This window comes from Artemia sp. Qi Xiang Cuo, chromosome 10 (assembly GCF_049724085.1).
Source record: "Artemia sp. Qi Xiang Cuo chromosome 10, ASM4972408v1, whole genome shotgun sequence".
Classification (NCBI taxonomy): Eukaryota; Metazoa; Arthropoda; class Branchiopoda; order Anostraca; family Artemiidae; genus Artemia; species Artemia sp. Qi Xiang Cuo.
Genome location: NC_142803.1, coordinates 31,267,051 through 31,290,626, shown reverse-complemented (window position 1 = coordinate 31,290,626; position 23,576 = coordinate 31,267,051). Strand labels below are relative to the sequence as shown.

Below are 23,576 nucleotides of genomic sequence, written 5' to 3'. Positions count from 1 at the left end.
ACCCTTCTCATATATTTATAACTAAATTTATTACTAAATAATGAAATTGTATACGTAAGTTCTGCCCCGCCTCAAAAATGGTGATAAAAAGGTCCACGACAATTTTTTTGATTGCTCTAAAATTGTATCCCTAATTTTTTGGACAAATTGGGATCTTATACACTAGGAAACATGGAGAACAAAATATTAGTTCCCATAAAACAGGGGAATTAGTAAAAACATTAGTTCCATAGGATTGAAACATTAGTTCCCTTTTGACCTTTTGTAACCTTTCTTGAATGAGCCTTGTTTTTTATCCAAATAATGTTCTATTTGATGAAAACTGTAAAAAAAATTCTTAATCTATATACATTTTGTAATTAAAAATAATAAAAACATTTGACCACATATGCATCAAATTTCCATAGTTATCCAAAGTAGATGTGGTCAGTGCTTAGAACTGGCGTGAAATTTCCCCTTGTTCTTTGAGTCAAAAACTGAGAAAATAATTCGTTTCTGCATTTCACACCAGCTGCTTCATCATTGCAATCTACTCTGCTCCTAGATTGAAGATTTGATTCAGTACTAGTACTTACATCAAAATTTGACCAGTCACCTGGGTTAGTTACACAAATATTATGTAGGATACAACAGCACATAGCTACTTTACTCACATTGTGTGTTTTTACTGATAAGTCTTTGTCAAAAATGGATCTCCATCTAACTTTTAACAGACCAAAGGCAATTTCTATGCAGACCCGAGCCTTTGACAATGCAGAGTTAAAATTTGTCTTTAAAGAATCACCTGTTGCTTCTGGTCCTCTGAAGGGTGTTATTAAGGATATAGGATTTACCAGGCAAGGGTAACCAGAGTCCCCAAGCAGGAAATGTCCCTGGGGAGGGTACAATGAATCCTTAAACAAATCTGAATTTCTTAGTACCCTTGCATCTTGGACAGATCCTGGATATCCAAAAAAGACATTCAAGAATGTTTTGTCTGCATCACAGAGAGCCTGTAATTGGATACTTGTTTGCTTTTTGTGGTTAATGTGGGGAACCTTTTGATCTGCTTGCACATGACAATTTATGTGTGTACCATCAATGGCACCAGCAGTACATAATAAAACACTAGATCCTGCTTTTTCAGCAAATTTACTCCAATCAAATTTACTTCAGCCCCAGTAGGCATCTTGATAACATGTTTACAGAGGGAAAGCAAGACACTGAGTTTTCTGTGCACAATATCACAAACACTCTGTCTTGGTATACCTGAAGCAAGTCCAACCATCCTTTAAGAAGCACCTGTAGCTAACCAGGCAAGTAGCACACACCACTCAACCTCATCTGATCAGCCTTGTAATTTATAGTTCTCAGTCAATTAGAGAAGAACACCAAATGCAGGAAGGGAGATCCTAAAATGACTTCTGAACAACTCAGTTTTATCAACTAGAGTAAACATATTTGGAGTCATTTAAATGTCACAATACACATGTGGGCGCTGAAAAAAAATCATTTTCCGGTATAAAACAAGACAATTTATATTAGACTGTAAAAAGGAGACAAAATTAATAGACTAATCTACTGTCGCCAATAGCTACTGGCAAGAACAACTATATGGTCTCAATATCTATATATTTTTTCAGTGTCTATCACAGAGATGCTTGTAGGGATGGCACTATCTTTGGGGTTGCATATATTAGTAGTGCCAATGGAAGTGAGTTCATCCCTCCCCAGATTTTTAAACACAACTTTTGTAGTTTCAAAAATTTATCAAAATTTTTACCTCTGCAAAGTAGCTACAAAATGCTACTCCATTCCAGTGCAGAAATCAGAGCATACTGTTGCTGGAGATGGTTTTCCATTATTTCAAGAAGAAGTAAGAGTTGCTGCATCTATTAATAAGACTACTTTTGGGTTTGTTTGTAAAATTGGCTCCACTAAGTTTGCTACCCCATGCCTCCCCAGATTTTTAAACACAACTTTTGTAGTTTCAAAAATTTATCAAAATTTTTACCTCTGCAAAATAGCTACTGCCACTCCATTCCAGTGCAGAAATCAGAGTATACTGCTGCTGAAGATGGTTTTCCATTATTTCAGGAAGCATTAACATTTGCTGCAAGTATGATGAAACAATATGTAGAATACTGATGATCTCCTCCTCATCCACTGTAATAGAGTCATGAACAAATTATTTTTGAGTTAGAACTTTTTCTTAAGTAGTTGTTAGTAAATTATGGATCTTAATTTGCTCCAAAGTGTAAATTAAGGTAAAGTACAACATTCAAAATTGATAAAATTTGCAATAGAAATTAGATGGATCCCTTGAGATTTCTTTTGGGGTAAAATATTCAACTAGATGTACATTAGAAATTTTAAAATTACCAGTATGAAACAAAGTACACAGCCATTGTTTCAATTAGATTTGTCTCAAATTTTAATGATGATGATACTTGTAATCCCACAAGTTGATGCATGTTTAAAGTATTAATTTGAACATATTGAAAGAACACCAACATAAAATATTTTCAAAAAATTAAGAGATACGTGTCCTATTTGATTACTCTTATGTTAGCATCAACACACAAATTGTTGGGTTTAGCCCTTCCTAAAATCCTCTTCAGAACTCTATTCATCCATTGTTTTACTTAACAGATATCACTGCAGAGTTCGTTTTAAAACACTCTTACCAAAGGATGATCCCTCCCCCAAAAGAAACTCCTGCATATTTTCCAAGTGTTAGCTACATATTTATTAAGGAAAAGAAAGTAATTGGCCTACTATAACAAGTCCCTTTCTTTCATTATCTAATGATCTTCATCCAAGCCTTATTGCAGCTGACATTAAGGTTTTTAGTGTCTTATCAATCATAACAGCAATGAGCAGTCATTATTGGAGATATAAAAATTCTTATTAGCGCTTTGTAGATCAATCCCTACCACTTGGAACATTGGCCATGTCTGCTGAAAGCTCACCATTGAGAATGAATACCAATAACAATTGCATTACTGATGTGGAAATAACTCCTTTTCAAAACAAATTAAAAGTACCAGTAATTGGACAAGGCCTATTATTTATTCTTCTTTATGCTTTTGTATCATGAAAACAGGATTCACTTTCTTTACATTAAAGCAGAATTACTATAAATAAGGAAATTTATTAAAATTTTGTATAACTTGGTGCTATAACCAGTGATTGATGGACAGATGGGATACAATTGCTTTGTTAAAAATATTACATAATTTAACAATCTTACAAAGTAGCTGAGTTAGGTCAATTCAATTCTCAGGGATTTATCAAGAGCCTTACCAATGTCATTGGAAGAAACTTAAGCACCTATTTCCTTCCAAAATGCACTGACCTTTGATACCTTGGAAATATTCTAGATGAGCAACTTTTTTCTATCTTGGAAAGGGGGTAGGCTAGGAAAATGAAACTTTCTGGAATGAATCTACAGAATAAAGTTTATCATGGAAAGGTAATTTTAAGTACTGGTAAATATAGAACAGTCCATATTATTGACCTACAAATAAAGTGAACATACCACTCAATACCTTTTTTCTGAATATAATAATTACTTTTCTTGCAAATCAAATTTTCAGCCCTTTTTGGACACTTAAAACTGATACTTTCAAAAGTTTTTGGGTATAAAAAAAGGTTAAAATAATTATTTCAAACTTACTATTTCATCACACATGCATTTTGTAAAAGTTGTATAATTAACTAACATTTATTTGTGCTGAACGAGTTGAATATAATAAATTCAAACAAGTTCTACCATATTTTCTTCTTATTCTGTTAGGCCACTTAAAACTGCTGTTCAGCCTAAATGGAAAACAAATATCAAAGCTGACAGAAGAAACATGGTGGATGGTAAAATGGAGATTTTGTTTTGAATTTTTTTTCCACCTTGTGACAGGTTAGGGCTCCAAATTGAAATTGCAAGAAAAGTGATTATTATATTCAGAAAGAGCTTAATAAAGGGTATCAGTTGGTATGTTCACTTTATTTGTAGGCGAATAATATGGATTGCTCCATGTTTACTGAAGTGCATATCTCCAGTCCTTCTCCTTTAGAGGGTGCTGAGCTGCTGAACTTTAAAATCTTAGTATTATAAAAGTAAAACCTTATAAAATTACTCTTCAGGTAAAACAAAGTAAAGGGAAAGCCAAATAACAGGAATCGCGACTTCAAAAATAAATCCGGAGAAATAAAATGAAAATTGAGATACATGATATTTTGTCAAAATTTGAGTGGTGTCAAGTAGGCAAATTTTTTTTACTTAGAAACCAGGAGGGTTCCAACCCAGTAACTTCGCAATAGGACTATATTCCTGGAGTATGCTTTGTCACTTGAATAATATTTCCTCTACCTAAAGTTCTTCTAATATTTTTCTCTAATGCTAAGTATTTAGGAAATATGTCAAAGTAAGATAAAATTATCCTGCTTTATAAACAAATTTGGGCTATATATTTTCACATTAGGGAGTGGGGGTAAAGTATAGCAGGTCTGCATGGCTAATGTGTTTGGTACATTTATTGTGCATAATATGTAGTAGGAATTGTTTTCTAACTTCACACTGTCCAAATACTTTACTCTTACCCCCCCCCCCCTAATGTGCAAATACATAGGCCAAATTATATATTTTCTACCTATTCTGTCATTTCTCTTTGTCTTGTCTCACACTAAGCTGAAAGAAGCTAACAAAAGAAAGATGTTTATATAGGCTAATGCATCAATGAATGAACAGCTTGAGTGGTAGGGGCTTTAGCATGCAAGTAATATGCTTTTAAGCCATGGATTCACTACTGAAAGTTCCATTTTCTTAACATAACCTCTTTCTAAGATAGCAAAGAGTAGCTAGTCCATAGTTTTACCAAAATTCTACTCAAATAACAAAGATTGTATCTTCTAAACTAAAACCAGAGAAAAGTATACTGAAAATGAAAGTATAGTCATTTTTTCAAAATTCCAGTATCTAGAATTTTAACCTGTGAAAAGCACAAGAAAAGACAAAGTGATATATTTACTTTCATCCTATCTAAACTATGTTGGCAACTGCAAATTTACCTCTGGAAGTTTCATATACCTAAATTAATTGAGTAAAAAAAGGCTTGTTGAATGAATAATCAAATTGTATAAGCCTACTCTTGTTATTTAGCTAGTCCAGAAAAAAAAAACGATTAATTCACTACTTCGTCCCAATCAATCTCCTTCAGTTTGCAGAAGATCTAGCACATTAGCTTTCGGACAATCAACGTTGGATATTTCATTGGATTTTGTGCTGGATTTCATCTTTCGGACACAGCCTCAAAGCTCCAAGCTCCCAATAGCTGCTGATTTGTCTTCTTAAAGTATGTGACGTGGGATAACTCTTTCCAAAATGCAAGTTCGGACGATAAGAGCAACCGAGTCAAAGAAAAAAAACAAAAAAACACGGCCGCCGTTATTACTGCTTTTCAGCACATTTGTTCGGGGGGAGCACACCACAATCCGGACAGTTGTTAGAGGTTTCCGCAAATCTACGACGTCATTACAAGTCTATATCCACTAACCGTAGAGACAGAGAAGGCCTCTTTCTTATAGCTCGATTTTTAGGTCTGAAAGGTCAACAGCCAATGAGAGATTCAAAGGAAAATTTAAATGTACACACGTGAGCCCATAGTCTATTTAACAAATCCCATCTTCTAGCAGCACCAGTAGCTTATAATGATCTTTTCCCACTAATATATTGTGCTGTAAACAGAGTTTTTGCATCTATTTTTTATTTAAACATTATTTGCTATGGACTAGCCATCGAGATCAGCTACCAACTTCAAGAACACAAAAAGAAAACAAGAAAGTGAGCATTTTAGAACGCAGCAAACCCTTCCTCTATATCACACAGAACTTCCTGATAACTGTCGTCTTCATCTTCGTCTTCTTCAGGTGATTCTAGGATGTCATTATACATATCACTTGTAAATCGGTTTAACATAGCAGGCGTGGGATCAAGATCCTTGCAGCACTTGCTTTGGCAATTCAGCCAAAGTCGAATGGTCACAACAGAGTTCAGCATCTTCAGCTGCATCCTGTTTCGAATTTTGTGTTTTACCACATTCATGACCGAAAACACTCGCTCGACTACGGCGTTGCTGATTGGCATGTTAAGAACTGAAAGTACTGCTTGGGCAATATCGAAGAAAGGCTTTCGATTCAACATGTCTTTGTAGTCACCAACACCGAACCAGAACACTTCCGCACTCACCGGCAACTCCCCTTTGAATATTTCAACCCAGTCGACCTGAAGCAAATTTCGCCACTGATTTTCTAGTTGACTCAAGTCACGCCCTTTAAGAAGAGAAAGTGGCAACTCTTGCAAGCGTTGCCTCGTAATGCCGTTGAGACATATTTGTGGAGAGAAGACTTTGATTTTCTTTAAGAGGGCGAGATTAGGGGGCAACCTTTTCAGTGCCTCGGAAGCTACTACTTTCAGGAAGTTATGGCAGCGCCGAAGGATTTCATCCTTTTCAGAAATCGACTTTGACGAGTTATCAAGGGCAGTTTGGAATTCGTATCCGAAGTCAACTTCGCTAACCGGCAGGTAAATCGATTCGAGGCCAGATTCGAGACTGACTTCAATTGATACACTATTTCTCCGCAGGAATCGCCTTAGTAAGGTAAGCACAAATGACTCGAGCTCTTGTAGAAGGTAAAAATGGTCAGCGGAAGTCTTTTGGAATAGCAAGTTGGTCTTCTGAAACTTCTTCAGAATCGGCTTCAAAAACAGCAAGTACAATTTACTTGCTTCGTCTTTATACATGTCGTTCAGAACTCTGGCCGCATAGCACCGTTCAGTGAGGCTAGCTCGCTCAAAATGTGAAGATAGTTTTAGATAAGAACTTAGCACCGTTTCCACTGCCCCATATCGTGAAAGCCATCGAGTAGCCGCAAGCTAAACCATACCACGGCCCATACCACGGCCTTTAGCTCCATCATTTAAGAGGGTATAAATTTACTGATATGAAGTTCTACGTATTGGGCTCATTGAAAACCATGCATAGGTTTGCTGCAGCATGTAATCGATTGCTGTAGGTAGCTCTAAACCAGCTTTCGAGGTACACAGATGAAGAGAATGACAGATACACTTGAATAGTACGAGGTCTGGGTTACCCGATTTCTCACGAAGTCGCGTGTACACCGAATTATGAATGCTCACCAAGTTCCTTGTCCCGTCACTACCTAGTCCCACACATTTCTTGATTTGGATCCCTATTTTGGCGAGAAAGTCACACAGGGCATCTACCAGAGCTACAGCAGTTGTGCTCTCAACCTGAACGAGACCTAGGAAAGCAGTATTGATCACTTTCAGTTTCGCTGACTGATACCTAATGTACACAGCCATATATTTAGAGACTGACACGTCTGTTGATTCGTCCAGAATCAACGAATACTCGTTTCCACCAACATCAGCTATTATCTCAGACAGCATTTCTGGGGCTATCACGTTTTTAATGAGCATACTACATTTAGTTATGTGAAGACGCAGTTCCTCACAGCCCTTCAACTTCTGCTTCATCAAATCTGTAAGGTGGTCTACACTACGTGTTGATAAATGACAGGCGAAATGACACGCTATTGCCAGCTCTGCCTTCTTGGACGCAATAGTTTTTGCAACAAAACCTGAAAAAAAATGTTGTGAGGTTTTGATCTTATTTTATTAGTTAGTAGGCTATGACAAAAGTTCAGGCCAGTCATTTCACCAAAACCTGGTGGAGGGGGGGTCAAGACACGTTGACAACATTTTCGGCCAAAGGCTGAATTTTTTTTTACTTCTCTATCTTTTAGTTCAGCAGTTTTCAACACTAAAAAAACCTCAGCCGAAGGCCACACATTTTTGGCTTTTTTTGCTGATTTCAGCTGTTTTAGCACTAAAATGAGCATGTGAGTGATCCTTTTTTGCCAAAAGCAAATTTTGTAGGCATTTCTGTCCCTTCTTAGTAATTTTTCCAGTCTCCTGACAATTCTGTCATGACCAACAGGCTAGGAACCCATTTCTGCCATCGTGACCGAAAAACTGTGTTAAAAATGAATAAAATATATCAAAATCACCCCCCCCCCCGCCATTTACGGGCCTGCAACAGTTACCACTAAAGTAGAATGATAAGAACTTATGCAGGAAGGTTTATCATTGCACCATTAAGGTAGAGTCATTTCACCATATTAAGCAATTTGTTTTACCTCTGAACCTCAAACAGAGACGTAATAGTACACTGCATTGTCGAATTACAAACCGTAGTTTTTTATTTCAAGTTCTAGCTCATATTTTGCTTTGCATGGAAAGAACAATTTCAGCAAGTATAACACGATATCTAAACATCATACAACTGTTAGGTTGGACAGCAATTGTCTGTCCGGGAAAGGGTGAGTACTAGGGACTGCTAGTTTTGGAGAAGTTTACTAAATGGCTTGTAAATATTAGGGTGGAAAGCACTGTAAGCGTTTTTAAGGCCAGACTTAAAGAAGGAAAATCAACATTGCCAGTTTTAGGTTTTTATAGTACAACTGCTAAATGTAGAGCCAGCCAATATATTTGCATGGCATGACTAATTGCACCAGAATAAGGTCCATTACGTCCACTGTGACTAGACTGACAGTTTAGAACATACCTGTACAAGATTTTCAAATCTACCACTATGTGGTCTAGCACTAGATGCTGCAATAATTATGTAGCATGGATGCCCATCCAGATTTCTAGGTCAATTCTGATGATTCCTTTTTAGGTTCAGTATTTCACTACACCAAAACCATTTGGCAGTGTCCACTTTTGGTAAAATTTTACTATAGCAGCCGCTCCAGTTCACGCATTTGTAGCCCGATTTTGATAATTATTTTTGCTGAAATGTTAGCTACACCTTATGTAAAGGTTGTCCCCTTCTTTACTTTTTTGGTTTTCCTTTTTTTCTGTAAAGTACGGGAGGGTTTGAAGTAGATCATGGGTAAGTCACAATTTAAGCATTTCTGTGTATGTGCATTACATATTGCTTCTGATAGTTCAACCTTGCCTTTCCTTGGTCAACTTCAAAATCTTCAAACACTCCTCTACTTTATGCCAAAAAAATAGAAAAATCGAAAAAGTAAAAAGGGGGACAACCTTTATAGGAGATGTTGGCAACATCTCAGCCAAAAAAGTATAGCAATTGGACTTAAAATGGGTGAACTGGAGTAGCTGCTATAATCAAATTTTACCCCAATTTTTTCTTTTTTTCTGAATGCTGAACCATTATTTTTCTCCTTACAAATCAATATGGTTGCTGCATATCTACTAAAGGGAACCACTGTCACTGACTCTATTTAAAAATTAAGATAGGGGCACTGCCAGTCTAGTACACTAGCCCTTTTCCAAGCACCATGCACAAACCTCTGTACATGCTCAAACCCCATAGTATACTAATACATTTTCTCATATAGGGTATATGTAAAAGCTGAGTAGGGTACACGCATCATTCTATCTCTACTCTCATATCTACAGTACTTACTTACTAGCTGGCATGGTGGATAGTTGTAACCAAAAGTGCCCCTCCTCCTCGCATTTCTTTTGAGACCTTATACAATGTAAACAAACTCTATTTGCAAAAACAGTTATGAACAAATAAAAAAGCCCATCTATTTTTCTCATGGTGCAGTGTGGTTTATCTGGGGTGCATGGAAAAGGGCTGGCCTGCTAGATTGAGGAAAACACATGGGAAATAGAAGGGGCTTCCTATTGATTTCATCACTATCAACACAGCATTACAGAGACCACAACTACCTAAAGAATCACAAAAATCAACCTAGTAATGACTTCATGTTCAAAGAGGGCTTCTATACTGTACAATTAAGAATGCTGCTAACTACAGTGTATTTACCAACTCGCTCAAGTGTAGGTGTCCCATCAGGTGGCAGTAGTTTACTCATTTCAGCTTTGTGCTTCATCCCTTCTGCATGGCGCTTGAGATCAGCCAAGTGAGCCCTCAGGGTGGACTTACAGACAGGGCAGTATGCTGAAGTTGGGTCACTGTCTACAGGCTTCAGCTAATCTTTCAGCTCAGCCTACTTTTCCCACTCTTTCCTGTATGTTTTCTGGAAATTTGCCCACTTTCCCATTTTTGGTTTTACAGGTCTCTATCCGCTAACCAAGCTACTGTAATTTGAAGTTTCGCGCGATTAAGATTTCGAACGTCACCCTCTATATTTCTCGACATAAAATAACTATGAGCTACCTAAAAATCCCGATTTTTTCATGCGGAGGCCAAAATCGCCCAATTTGCGCCGAAATTTCCGAAAATGCGCAAATGTGGCGCAATGCGCACACCTGAAAAATTTAAAGCGCATCCGCCTCAAAAAAGTGCCCAAATGGCGCATAATGCACACCATCTGGCAACACTGACTGGCTTTGTTGTCTCTTATTCATTACCCTTGGTTCACACAGATCCGTTTTTTTTTCTCACGCAAAACGGCTCACGCATAACGGATGCAGCAATAACGCAGAACTGTCCATATCAAATCGGTCCGGTGTACCCGTTTTAACGCAAATATGGGATTGAGCAAAAAGCAGAAAAAACTATTAGCTCTATATTTACTCAAGAAGAGAAGTCAAGTATTACTTTTTGGCATTGATCTTTATGCTGTTTCCAAATATGCTTTTTCCTTTTTTTATGCTCTTTCCAAATATAATAATAATTTTTGTCAAAGCGCGTCTCCATTTGGCAGATTCTGCAAATCTGCACTGCCAATCTGCAAATTTTATTTCAATGGAGACTTCTTTTCCGTCTCCGTATTGGCAGTTTGCAGATTCTGCAACCTTCGACGTTGCTTTTTCTGCAAGATGGCAGAATCAGGGATAATGGAGATCAGACTTGGCGAATACAAAATAACTACCGGACAAATAAAAGACTCTTGTAAATATTTTCAGAAAAGAATTTTTAAAAGAAATTGTTGATGATTTATGAAAATGGGTAAAACAGATAAAGATACAGAAGCTATAAAGGGTTCTAGAAAATGGACATCAGAAGAGTGATTGTATTAATAGAAATATGTAAGGATTTTTATGACCAACTTTGTTCAATGTCAAATAAAATTCTTATATGGGAGGAAATGGCAAATCTGATGGTTGATAAAGGCTATGAGAAGAGATCCCCTACAGATATAAAAATAAGAATTAGATACTTAACAGATCAGTACATTAGAGGGCGACCAAGATCTTCTGATACAGGGAAAGGTGGAGATGAAAAGCCAGCATGGATATTTTACAGTCAGGTGCATGAAATCTTAGGTAAGATTCTTTCTTAAAATTGTTATGGCTGATGATACCTTTTTAAGATTTTAGTGAAACTTGCATTTATAGGCATTGCTGCTTTGAAAAGTGTTTGCTCAGTCTCTCCTAAACCAAGTGCTGTAATACTGAAAAAAGTAGCCTACCATCTCATCCCCTTTCAACACTATTTGTAAATATAATAGGCATCCTTGCCGCCCCCCTCCACCTTAATGGGGCCAGGGATAAACCTAGGCTCTTTATAAAACTTTACAGGTTCTGTTGACTTGTAATAGGGTAAAATGACACTTCACTAGTGTCTATGACAGGCCCAAATCTCACACTTATATCTACAAAACTGCATATGTGCTTTGGCTGTATCTTACTGATTCTATTAGCAGCCAAAACATGGAAAATTAAGAAAAACCGGGGTTTAAGAAAAACAGAAATGTCAAAAACAATTAGGCTATGTTTCAGGTTGTAAACTATTGTGGGTAGGCTTTTGCTATAGGCTATGTGTTATTAGTTAAAGTGTTTTATTTGAACTATGCTTAGCCTTCTAGTTATAATATCCAAAGACCTAAATTTTAAATTGCAGTTCACTGTGAGGTCCCTAGAAACTGACTAAAATAAAAATGTAGAATCTTGCAACCTAAAAAGTTGTTGCTAGTATTTAAAGTATTTATTATGAATCTTTATAGTTATGGATTATCTGATTTTTGTATGATTTCTTTTGACTATATTCTATTTTCAAATTTATCTGTAAGACTAGGCACCCCTGCCTCTACTTTCTAGAAGAAACTTTGTATTGGCCCTCTTAAACTTTTGTTGTAAATTGAAACTCTTGGCATTAAATTAACTAAATGACAGGGCAGAAAAAATTGCTGACCAATTTAAATTTTCTTGGATACCATATAAAAAAAACCTTAGATATAAAAAAATTCTGAGTCAAATATATACATATGAAAATCTTGTTCCTAATATGGCTCTGCAAATACAACAGTGACAGCTAATACCTTTTTGTTTGTGCTTTATAATTTTCAAATTTCTAGGAGTACGCCCATCTTTCAATGAAGAAATTGCTGAGACACATGAAACATCAATTGAAGCAGATGTAGATGAAATATTGGAAAACCATAATCAAGGTTAGTAATTAACTTGTACAGTATATATTTTTGGAGTTTTTTTCTTAATTTTTTCCCAGTAATTAGTTTTGCTGGGATCAATAAAAAAGAACTCCCATGGGATCTTTCAAATTCGTAAATCTTTTCTAAGAAATGACTTTGGACAATTAGCTTGAATTGTGGTTGAATAGAACTATAGCTTTTGGAAAGAAAGGGGGTTTTTCTTATTGAGGCAATGGGATTCCAACTCCTGGCATGACTATGTGTGGCCTAACATTGTTATTTTTATAATTGTAAATACAACGTTTTATTTCCTTTTTCAAACAACTTACAAAATTGAAAAAAAGCAACAACTAGGAATGGAAATGATTAATGGCTGAGGTATTTTGTTTTTACCAAAACAGACATTTCAAGACAGGTTTGCAGTACTATGAAAGGGTTTTGGTAAGATATGCAAAATACTGGACCTTTAAGCCACCCTCTTCTGTTGCCATGACTGCAGTGAAGTCAAAACCTCCATTCTTGTTGGGAGAAGTCTGTAAAAATGATGCTTTTCTTGATTATATCCAAAACATCACAAATTTTGTGGTAAATTGTGAAATATTTCCCTGGAGGGGAGGGAGTAAATGTATTAACAACTTATTTTTAATAAAAACTATTTCTATTCCTCCCTCAAAAGATTGATACCAAATACAATATTTGCTAGTGAAAATCTAGTAGCAAAGTTGACATTTTGAAACTTTTTAACTTGTTCTTTATAAAAAAAAAACAAGATAGAATTAGAAATTGGACAAATATAAAATTCTTTAATTACGAGTTATATGCTTTTTTATATAGATCCAATGTTTAGCTAGCCCTCATATATATTTATATATGTGTATTTTCTGTTTAAGGAACTCAAAATGCAAATCCAGGGCCAAGCATTTCAAGGAAAAGACAGCTTAGCAAAGATGATACCAGTAAGTATATTCATGACACCTTACTAATATTAGTAAAGTAAAAATGACTTTGTTGCAAAAGCAATTGGTTCATTGCTCCAATATTTACATTCTCCCATCTTCATTTTTGGAAATAATATTAGATAGAGAATTGGAGAGTATTTTCCTCTTTTATTTGCTTCATAAGATACCCATTAGTCAGCTACTTGCCAAATCAATAGATCAAATAGTGATAAAAACTCTGTTATTTATTTATTAACACAGGAAACGTAAGAATAATGCTGGTCAAATAGAATATATTGCACTTAAAGAAAAAGCCAAATAAATGACAAGGATAAAAATACATTATTTGCTTAATAAGACCAACAGTAGTCATTTACTTGCCATATCAACAGTCAAATATAAATAAAAAACAAGTTTTTTTATTTATTAACACAGTAAATGTTAGAATAATGCTGTTTAAATAAAATATAATGCACTCATACAAAATCCAAATAAATGAAAAGGATAACAAATACACAAACCACTGCTGATGAGATAAGAAATACACAAAACACTGATATTGCTGTATGGTTTGATAATTAAAATTGCAAAAAAAATGGATGAACACCATTATATTTGTCCAATTTTACAGGAGTATAATATTTTGGTTGAAGAAATCAGTTCTGGTGAAGAAATCATTCTTGGGGTCTTCATAATTCATCATGGCAACTTATCTTATGGAATTTAAAGTAAAATTAAAAAAACTGAGATATATTTTCAACGATTTTTAGGGTAGCTTTATATTTTGAAAACCTTAATTTGTTTTTGTTACAGAATACAGTTTTTAATTTGTAAATAGGTTAAACCTTCTGCTTATAATAGTTTGTACTTTTCAAACATGTCTGTAGGGGGGGGTGTTCATTAATTTGAAAATTTAATAAAAGAAAATATATAAGGCATTTTTTAAAAATTATTCCAAAAAACAATAATTTTTCACCATTTAAAACAAAACGACAAAGAGAAAGGCGTTAAAAAGGGGAGAGGGGTTGAAAATGCTGAAATTACAAAACTTGCACTGGAAATACAAGAAATACCAACATTTTCCTTTTTCTGTAGAATCTTTCTATCCTATATTTACAAAAGACACTAAGCTTTAAAATCAGTGGCCTGCACAATCATCCTGTATAATATATAGAAAAGACACAAAACTTTAAAATCAGTGGCCTGTATCATTACCAAGTATAAAATATTATTCAAAAAAATATAGTTCCATAAAGGAGTAATCACTACATATTTTTTTTTCCTTTCTTTTTTTGTGACTTTCAAAAACATAGCAGAAAGTAAAGAACAGGTTCCTTATTGACAGAGCAGCGAAAAGTAATTCAGAAGCTTAGGGAAAGTGTCATTGTCAATCATGTATTTACAAAAGGCACTAAACTTTAAAATCAGTGGCCAGTATTATTACCCTGTATAAAATATTATGCAAAAAAAACAAAAATGTAGTTCCATAAAGGAGTAATCACTACATATTTTTTTCCCTTTCTTTTTTAGGTGACTTTCAAAAACATAGCAGAAAGCAAAGAAGAGGTTCCTTATTGACAGAACAGCAAAACCTAATCCAGGAGCTTAGGGAAAGTGAGATTGCAGAGAAGGAAGAGGGGAAACAACTCTTTTCTTCATTCTTTGAAACTCAAAAATCACTATTGGATGCTGTTAAAAAAAATAGTGAAATTCTAGAGGAAATTTCAAAAGAAAGACAATCCAAAAGAAGTGTGAATAGCATGCATAGCTGCCATCACCCCAAAATGAGCAATGTGAAGGTTCTTCAAACTAATTCTTGCAATTCGATGGATGATATTCATATCATTTCCTCTGCTCCCACAGATGCAAAGAGGGCAAATAGTGTTAATACAGTAAAACCAAAATTTATGATTATTAAAAAAGAGTAGAAATAACTGCTGCTTGTTTTTTTAATTGGTAAGCATATAATTGAATAGTTTTAGATGTTATAAAAATTAAGGTGAATAAAATATAATTTGTGATGGAAAATTTTGCATGTTCTCCTGGAATTAGGATCTCTTGCTTAAAGGCAATTTTAATTTATAAATTTATTTTTGTATTACTTAAAGCCAAGAGTTTAATTTTAATTGGCATCTTAGGAGACATTTTTCTACACAAAAAATGATGTTAAATTTCAGGTGGTAGAAAACTGTTAATTTGACAGTTCCAAGGCAATAAATACTTTATCCCCATAGGTAAAACAACTTTTTAATTACCAAAATAACAGTTGCACTAAACAAAAATTAGTGACAGACTCTTGACAACTGAACTCACAAATTTATAACCTTCTCTGGTTGAATTTCATGGGGTAGAAAAGTATTTATTTGACAGTTCTAAGGTAATAAATACTTTATCCCCATAGGTAAAACAACTTTTTAATTACCAAAATAACAGTTGCACTAAACAAAAATTAGTGACAGACTCTTAACAACTGAACTTACAAATTTATTGCCTTCTCTGAGCCCAAAAATGACTCACTAAGGCTTGTCGGACATCAGATCCACTTGTAGAGACCCCCTGGTGACTTTCATGCAGGAATATTCTAGGCTGTGCTCCAATGACCTGGACACGGTTTACCCTGCAATTTTGTAAATGCCTTTCAAGGCCAGACAAATAATTTTTACACTCCTGCAACACTTCATAGTTCCTCATTGAGCAAAAATTATTAAGTTCTAAAGCTACTACATACACTTTATTTTCTGTCCCAAACTTAAAGTTTAAGCTATAAGCAAGCCTTGGAAATCTGGTTTTGACATGGCCAAATAGATTTTCAATGACCCTTCTTGCTCTGGACAACCTAAAAAAAGAATCTATTGCTTAAAAGAAACGAAAAAATAGCCCTGAAGTATCAATAGTTCTATAAAAAAGCAAAATAAACAGTCGAAAAGTTATTAAAGGGTTCTTAATTTTAAAAATTTAATTTATGTTATTTTAGAAAATAATATTAACATTAAAAAAACAAAAAAAAACAACTGGGACATAGTGAGGAAAAAGATTGGATAAGAGACACCAAGTTAGAATGTAGTTAAAACAAAAAGAAAATGAACAATATTAAAAAGACATGTTCTTAAAATCTAGAGCTTTGGATAAAATGTTTTACTCTATTTTTGTAGTACATGATTCTTTATAATGACCGGGTATTAAAGGGAGATACCATCTTTGGCAAAATCATCTAAAATATCTTAGGGCATGACAAATCTAGGCACTGAAATAAAATTAACTTTCTTAAACATATTACACACAAGAGAGCTGGGTGGTTGGACACAAGCATCAGAGCATAAGACCTACAAGAGGGAGTTTCATAACCTACAAGAGAAAGTGACACAGTCCTATGGTCCTAAGGTAAGGTCTGCACATATTACTGGGGTCCTTAATCTCAGATCAATGCACTGACTGGCAAGAATCATGATTTTACTTTCTTTTAGAGAAGGATATAAACTGCTCAAGAAAATACAAAAATTGTCTTGTTTTCAATAACTTTCAATCAATTTGTATTTTCTTTTTAATATTAAAAACAGGGTAAACCAGAATTTAATTCAGATTATGGATAGAATAGAATTGCAGCTATGAAATAGTAGCAAAGTGATTGTTTTTATTCACATGTTAAAACTGTGAGAGCAGAAAGATAGCATACCAAAACATATGCAGGGAATATAAACCTTAAATACCATGCATAAAATTAATAATTTGTCTTTAATCAACAATGTTCAACCAACTTACATTTGATTTTTCATTTGTAAAACAGTTTACACAAAATTTTCAAAGATTTAATTCAGTAGATGGATAGAACAAAATCTCAATTATGAAAAAATATTAAAATTTTTTGTTTTTATTGACAAACTATAGGAGAGCAGAAAGATAGCATACCAAAACTTGCAAAGGACACATAAACCTTAGATATTTCATTTTTGAAGTCATATCCATAACAGGATTTCATTATAATTAAATTTTTCAGTTTGTATTGTCATTGTCCTAGGGCTTTTAAAACAATAAACATTATTGTTATCATTATTGATTTTTCTTTTAATTTTTATGGAACCAATTATCTTCTGAGCTTGGAATTCTAACTGTTATTCATTTAGGTTTAATAACATATTTAAGTGTTTAAGCTGAGTAGCTATACTAAGCTGAGAAATATTTGACTGATTCTGGACATACTATTCTGAGAAATTTACTTAAAAAAAAACAAGCCAAATTAATTGCTTAAGAGAAAACATGGACCTTAAATCCTCTAAATTTTTTCCCCTACTCTGTTCACAGTGACAAGAAAAAGGAAGCCATTTGCTGGTTATGCTTAACAACAAGTTTAGCAGCTTTATTTTTTGTTGTAGTATGTATTGCTCATTAAATAAACAGTCAAATATAGCAATTTTATTCCAAGACCTATAATTTTTAATTGTACTGGAAAATTAGGCCTAATGATATTTTTTTTCTAATTTAACCTACTAAGTTTCTAACAACCAAAAATACTTTATAGAAAGCAGACATGAATTGGTCTGCTAATGAAAGCTCAAGAAGTAGACTATAATATTTGGATCAAAGCTTTGGAGCCTAGAGAAAATGCAAAAAGCTTACCTTTTATTGAAAAGAATTTCTTCTGGCTCAGTTGATTGCTTTCTAAAAGGCTTCATCATCCAAGCCTCTAGTCTAAAAGCCCCATCCCCGAGAAGATGAAATGGAATCTTGACACCATTCAAATACCTTGAATAGCTTGGAAAGAGAGTGCCATTCATAGCTCTTTGGTAAATACTGGTGGACATAAATGCACCAGCATCACTACATCTACCTGGTATGCCTGCTTTAGCATACAAACATTGGTACTTGGCATCTGATATCACAAGCATATGCACACTGTACCAGGCCTTAAAATTATAATAGTCACTTTGATATCTTTTGGGAGGGTGGAAAGGGACATGGCAACCGTCTATAGCCCCAATAGTCATAGGAAATCCCCAAAGTTTGTCAAATTCCTTTTCTTTTACCATTATTTGTTCCAAGCTGGTAGGCCATTTGATTAATTCTGGCACAATAACTCTCAGTGCAGCATCTATAAAATCATGACAGCACTTCCCAACAGTACTCCGTCCCAAGCCAAATAGTGAGCCTATTGATAGGACAAATCACAGGATTTGTCCTATCGCTAGCAAGTGCGATTTAAGGTAATTTTAAGGTAATAATCACTGTTTGTTGCTAAAATATAGACGGCAACAGCAACTTTCTTGTCCACTCTAATTGCTGGCCTGAATTTTGTGTCATTTGTTTGTATAGCCTAGCATTTTCTACTTTATTCACAATCCAATAAAAGCTGTCCCAGTTCATTCTGAAATAACTTTAGAACTCAGCATTCGTGTACCTTTCACTAATATTATGCCACCAATCGTGAGTTTGGGGCATAACCCAGATTCTTTTAGAATAAAGCTCCCTCCTTTTGCAGCTCCATGAGCTGTGAATTTACATTGGCTCTCCTCCTTCTAGACCCTGACAAACTAGTGAAGATCGAGTTTGTTATCATAGATAGACTCTGCAACAAGATCATTAATTTTAAATTTGATTGAACAATACGCATCTGAAGCATATCCATTTTGTTTTTTCTACACCCACGAATCTGTTGTTTAAATATTTGGCCGAATGACCGCAAATGGAGATGACAATGATTGCGGATTCGGCATTCTGGCAGATTTGCAGAATCTGCCAAATGGAGACGCGCTTTCAGAAATGAATTTTACCCCACCCTTATATATACCAATTCAGGGTATATATTTGCACATTAGGGGGTGGGGGTTAAGTTTAAACTTACCTCCCATTTACACCAGAAATAAAATTTGCCCCACCCCCCTAATGTGCAAATATATACCCTGAATTGGTGTATATAAGGGTGGGGGTGAAATTCATTTCCAACAAAAATGATTATTATGTTTGGAAAGAGCATAAAAAAGGCATTTAGTGGTATATTCACTTTATTCATAAGTCAATAATATGATTGGGTAAAAATTTACCTAATTTGGTTGTACTTCATTTAAGCCAAATATCTATTTTGAAAGGTTTAAATTTGGTAAAATTCTAATTTAGCTAATTTTGGATATCCTGGAAAGGGGTTAGGGTAGGGAAATGGAACTTTCAGGGATGAATCAACAGGCTAAAGGATGACCTGGGAAGGTATTTTGAAGTACCTACCTCTACTCCTTCTCCCTTTAGAGGGGCCTCACCTTTGATGACCATTAAAAATTTATGTGTTATAAAAGTGAAACCTTGCTAAATAGATCTTCAGCTTAAATGAAGTACAACAAAACTGTTTTCAGCTTCACAATTTTGCTCAATCCCAACTTATAAGGTCTTAAAGACATGCAAATATATTTCCTAAATTTGGAAAAAAAAACATTGGCAATCTCAGAATTCTCTTTCAAAGTGGGTCCACTCAATTTTTTTATTTTTTTTTGTGGGGATGTGATCATGTTCATGCTACTACATTTTCAAAAACTACATTTTAAGTATTATTTTCCGGCACTCTTAAAGAGAGGAATGTTATTTGAAGGTATTTATGCTTTCTACCTGTCTATACTTCAGTTCAGAATTTTGATCTTTATTTTTTTTTTTAATTTGTGATTATTTATTGACTACAAACACACATTTGTCAAAAATATCAAAAATGACAAATGCACATAAAAAATGGTAACACTTACAGCTAGCTCACCATTGAATCTTGTTTTGCACCTAACTTATGAAAAAAGATAAGTATTACTCAAACTATTAAAATAAAATTAGATTGTTTCCAAATTTTTCCTCAAGTTTCATGGTTAGTTCGACAATATCAGTTTGATGTTACTTGAAAGTAGTCACACTTTATACCTGTCTATACTTCAGCTTAGAATTTTGATCTTGATTTTTTTTTTTTTTTGAATTTGTGATTTTTTATGGACAACAAACACGCATTTGCCAACAATGTCAAAAATGACAAATAAACCGAAAAAATGGCAAAACTCACAGCTAGCTCACCATTTAATCTTGTTTTGCCTCTAACTTATGAAAGAAGATCATTCTTACTGAAATTGCTAAAATTAAGTTTTAAAGTTTCCACACTTTTCATCAGGTTTAATAGTTATTTCAACAATCTCAATTTGATTTTACCTGAAGTTAGCAATACTTTCTAACTGTATATAGCCTACTTAAGCTTAAAATTTTGATCTTGATTTTTTTTTAATTTGTGCTTATTTCTTGACAACAAACACACATTTGCCAAAAATATCAAAATGACTAATAAATATAAAAAATGGCAAAACTCACAGCTAGTTCACCATTAAATCTTGTTTTGCCTCAAATTTATGAAGGAAGATCATTATTACTGAAACTGCTAAAATACAATTTGATACTTTCCACACTTTTCTTCAGGCTTCAACTATCTCAATTTGATGTGAACTTTGTCTTGAAATAAAATAAATTGATTTAAACTTGACTTTTTTCATTTTTCTTTTTCAATAGACTTTTTATCCAACCAACAAAAATTCAACAAGTATTGCAGGCTACTTGAATGACAAATTAGTAGGAGTGATTGGAACCACCAGTATACCCTCTGTTGTAACAGCCATTGTCTATCCCTTCTCCACCGCAAATTCGGTTAATAGTAAATTTAGCATAAAAAACTAAAATTGAATATTAATCAATCAAAACCAATTTCAGAACCGTCCAATCAAAGTCACTGTTGTGATTATGAAGTATTTAAAGATTTTGACAAAAACTTATTTTTCAAGAATCTTATATTGATCGAAGATTGTGGGTCCGTGACATTTTACGAAATAAAAATACTTCAGGAAGTTTTGCAAATCTACTGGTACTGCTAGAAAAAAAAGACCAAGAATGGTACTTTCAGTATATGAGGATGTCACCTTGCCAATTTCAAGAAATCCTGACCTTACTTTATGATAAAATTCAAAAGCAACATACGAATTGGAGAGAACCCATCTTACCTCATGTTAGACTGGCGATTACACTAAGACACTTGGCAACAGGCGAGTCAAGAAGATCTTTGTCTTACCAATGCCTAGTAGGCCGTTCGACCGTCACAAACATAATAGCTGAGACTACAAAAGCTATTTGGGACGTTTTGAAGGATAAATATATGAAGGCACCTACACAAGAAGATTTTCAAACTGCTGCCAAAAAATTTGAGGGTCACTGGAATTTCCCAAACTGTATTGGTGCGATAGACGGCAAGCATATTAGAATTCGATGCCCCAAGAATAGTAGCTCTCAGTACTACAACTACAAAAAGCTCTACAGCATCGTTCTCATGGCTGTCGTGGATGCAGACTATAAATTTATGCTAATAGATGTTGGATCAGAAGGCAGCTAAGGAGATTTTGGTGTATTTACAAGATCAACTTTTGGAAGGTCAATTATAAATGAGACAATTGACACACCACATCCACAACCAATTGCCAATGGGATGGTGATGCCTTATGTTTTTGTAGCTGGCGAGGCTTTTTCCCTGAGAAAAAAAAATTATGAGACCCTATCCTGGTGGACTAAGCATAGCAGAAAGACAGAAAAGAGTTTACAACTACAGCTTATCCAGGGCAAGACTTGTGGTAGAAAATGCTTTTAATATTCTGGCTGCCAGATGGCGGATTTTGTATGCAGCAATTGACAGCAAACTCGAAACGATTGACTCAATTATAAAGGCATGCTGCTGTTTGCACAATTTTTTAATAGCAAGAGGCTCGGATTATTGTCCCAGAATTTTCGGTGACACTACAAGCAGTAATGGAAGCGTAATTGATGGGACGTTGAGGCATGCAGTGCAATCTACTTGGGGGCAAACACTCAATCCCTAGGGTTCAAACAATTCTAGCAGTGCAGCAATTGTTATTCGCAATAATTTTTCCGAATTTTTTTTATTCAAGTGAAGGTGCTTTACCTTGGCAAAACGAGTATTTATTCCAATAGTGTAACAGCTTTTCTTGTCTTTTGCCTGAACTATCTAATGTAAGAAAGCTCTTATAAGAAAACTCTAACAAAAATTGAAAAGAAATAAGGTTTTGAAATTTAATGGAATAAATTTCTAACTATCGTCTCTCATTTGGCTACTGGACACTAAATAAACCAATTTCTGAATCTTATGTTTGAGGACAGTTTTATTGGCCAGATTAAGCCTCTCCAGATCACTAACAAGACTTGTGCAAAATGCCTTGTCGCAATCAACATCTTCTCTGATTGCATTTATCAGTTCCTCCTCAAGCAGTGAAGTTTTATTGGATACTTTCCCTTTTTTTGAAGGAGGCTGTAAAGGCTCAGGACTTGATGCTAGTATTCATACACTTAAGGCTTGGAGGTCCAGTTGAGATTGCAGTTGAAGTTGCAGGCGGTATTTGGTAAGTTGAAGTACCCGATGAATCATTGAAACCAGACAGGATGACTTTTACAATCACATCTTGTGTTTCTATTTCAACCTAAATTATGTAAAAAATATAAATTATATAATACATTTTGTAAGAGGCTTGCGCCAATATTTTTACATTTAATAATTATTATTATTATTATTATTCAAAAGTTTGATCTACCAAGGGATATTTCAGTATTTCATGAGAGCTACATCAACAAAATTTTCAAATAGTTCATGGTAAAAAACTGTAAGTAAGGAGTGACCCGGCTCAACACTAACCAGAACTGTAGAAAACGGAATTCTGATACCAATAGAGACATAAAAACAGTCCAATTTTAATGGTGATTTAAAATATATAAGTATCGTCAAGTTTAGTGATACCTACAAAAAGTAAAGCGCCTGATGACACTTGTCTGATTTTAATAAATAGGGGGACAAACCCCCTAAAAGTTATAGAACATTAAAAAAAATCCCACAATAATATTCAGCGTATCAAAGAACCTTAACAAAGAGGTTTTAAGCTCATATATACCAAAATGTGGAATTGTGCATTTTTTGCCGGACGAAAGATCATGGATGCATGTTTGTTTCTTTGTATTTTTTTTCCCAGGGGTGATCGTATCGACCCAGTGCTTCTAGAATATTGTGAGAGGACTCATTTGAAAGGAAATTAAAAGCTATAGTGCCCTTTTTAAGTTACCAAAAAAATGGATGTCAACTAAGCCCACTTTTCGTGCCCATTTTTTTCCCACAGTCACCCGATCAAAATTTGGAGAGAGCCGTTTTGTTCACCATGGTCGAAAATATGATAACTATGTCTTTTAGGATGACTTAATCCCCCGAAGTCC

General features: G+C 34.5%; 1 protein-coding gene and 1 pseudogene across 1 annotated transcript; both read left to right on the top strand.

Moving 5' to 3' along the window:
• Positions 1-10,692: 10,692 nt before the first annotated feature.
• Positions 10,693-15,255, top strand: LOC148947663 (uncharacterized). Its single transcript, XM_089096184.1, has 4 exons — positions 10,693-11,269; positions 12,301-12,393; positions 13,266-13,331; positions 14,844-15,255. The coding sequence occupies exons 1-4, from the start codon at positions 10,996-10,998 to the stop codon at positions 15,239-15,241; spliced, it is 831 nt and encodes a 276-aa protein (XP_088952310.1). The 5' UTR covers positions 10,693-10,995; the 3' UTR covers positions 15,242-15,255.
• A 5,855-nt stretch (positions 15,256-21,110) lies between these two features.
• LOC148947662 (uncharacterized) lies at positions 21,111-22,183 on the top strand (annotated as a pseudogene).
• Positions 22,184-23,576: the final 1,393 nt, after the last annotated feature.

Bases quoted from the DNA above. Each gene is read 5' to 3' on its own strand.
- LOC148947663 (XM_089096184.1), top strand. From the start codon at position 10,996: ATGGACATCAGAAGAGTGATTGTATTAATAGAAATATGTAAGGATTTT. The intron at 11,270-12,300 runs GTAAGATTCTTT...TCAAATTTCTAG, and splicing joins TCAGGTGCATGAAATCTTAG to GAGTACGCCCATCTTTCAAT. The intron at 13,332-14,843 runs GTAAGTATATTC...TTTCTTTTTTAG, and splicing joins GCTTAGCAAAGATGATACCA to GTGACTTTCAAAAACATAGC.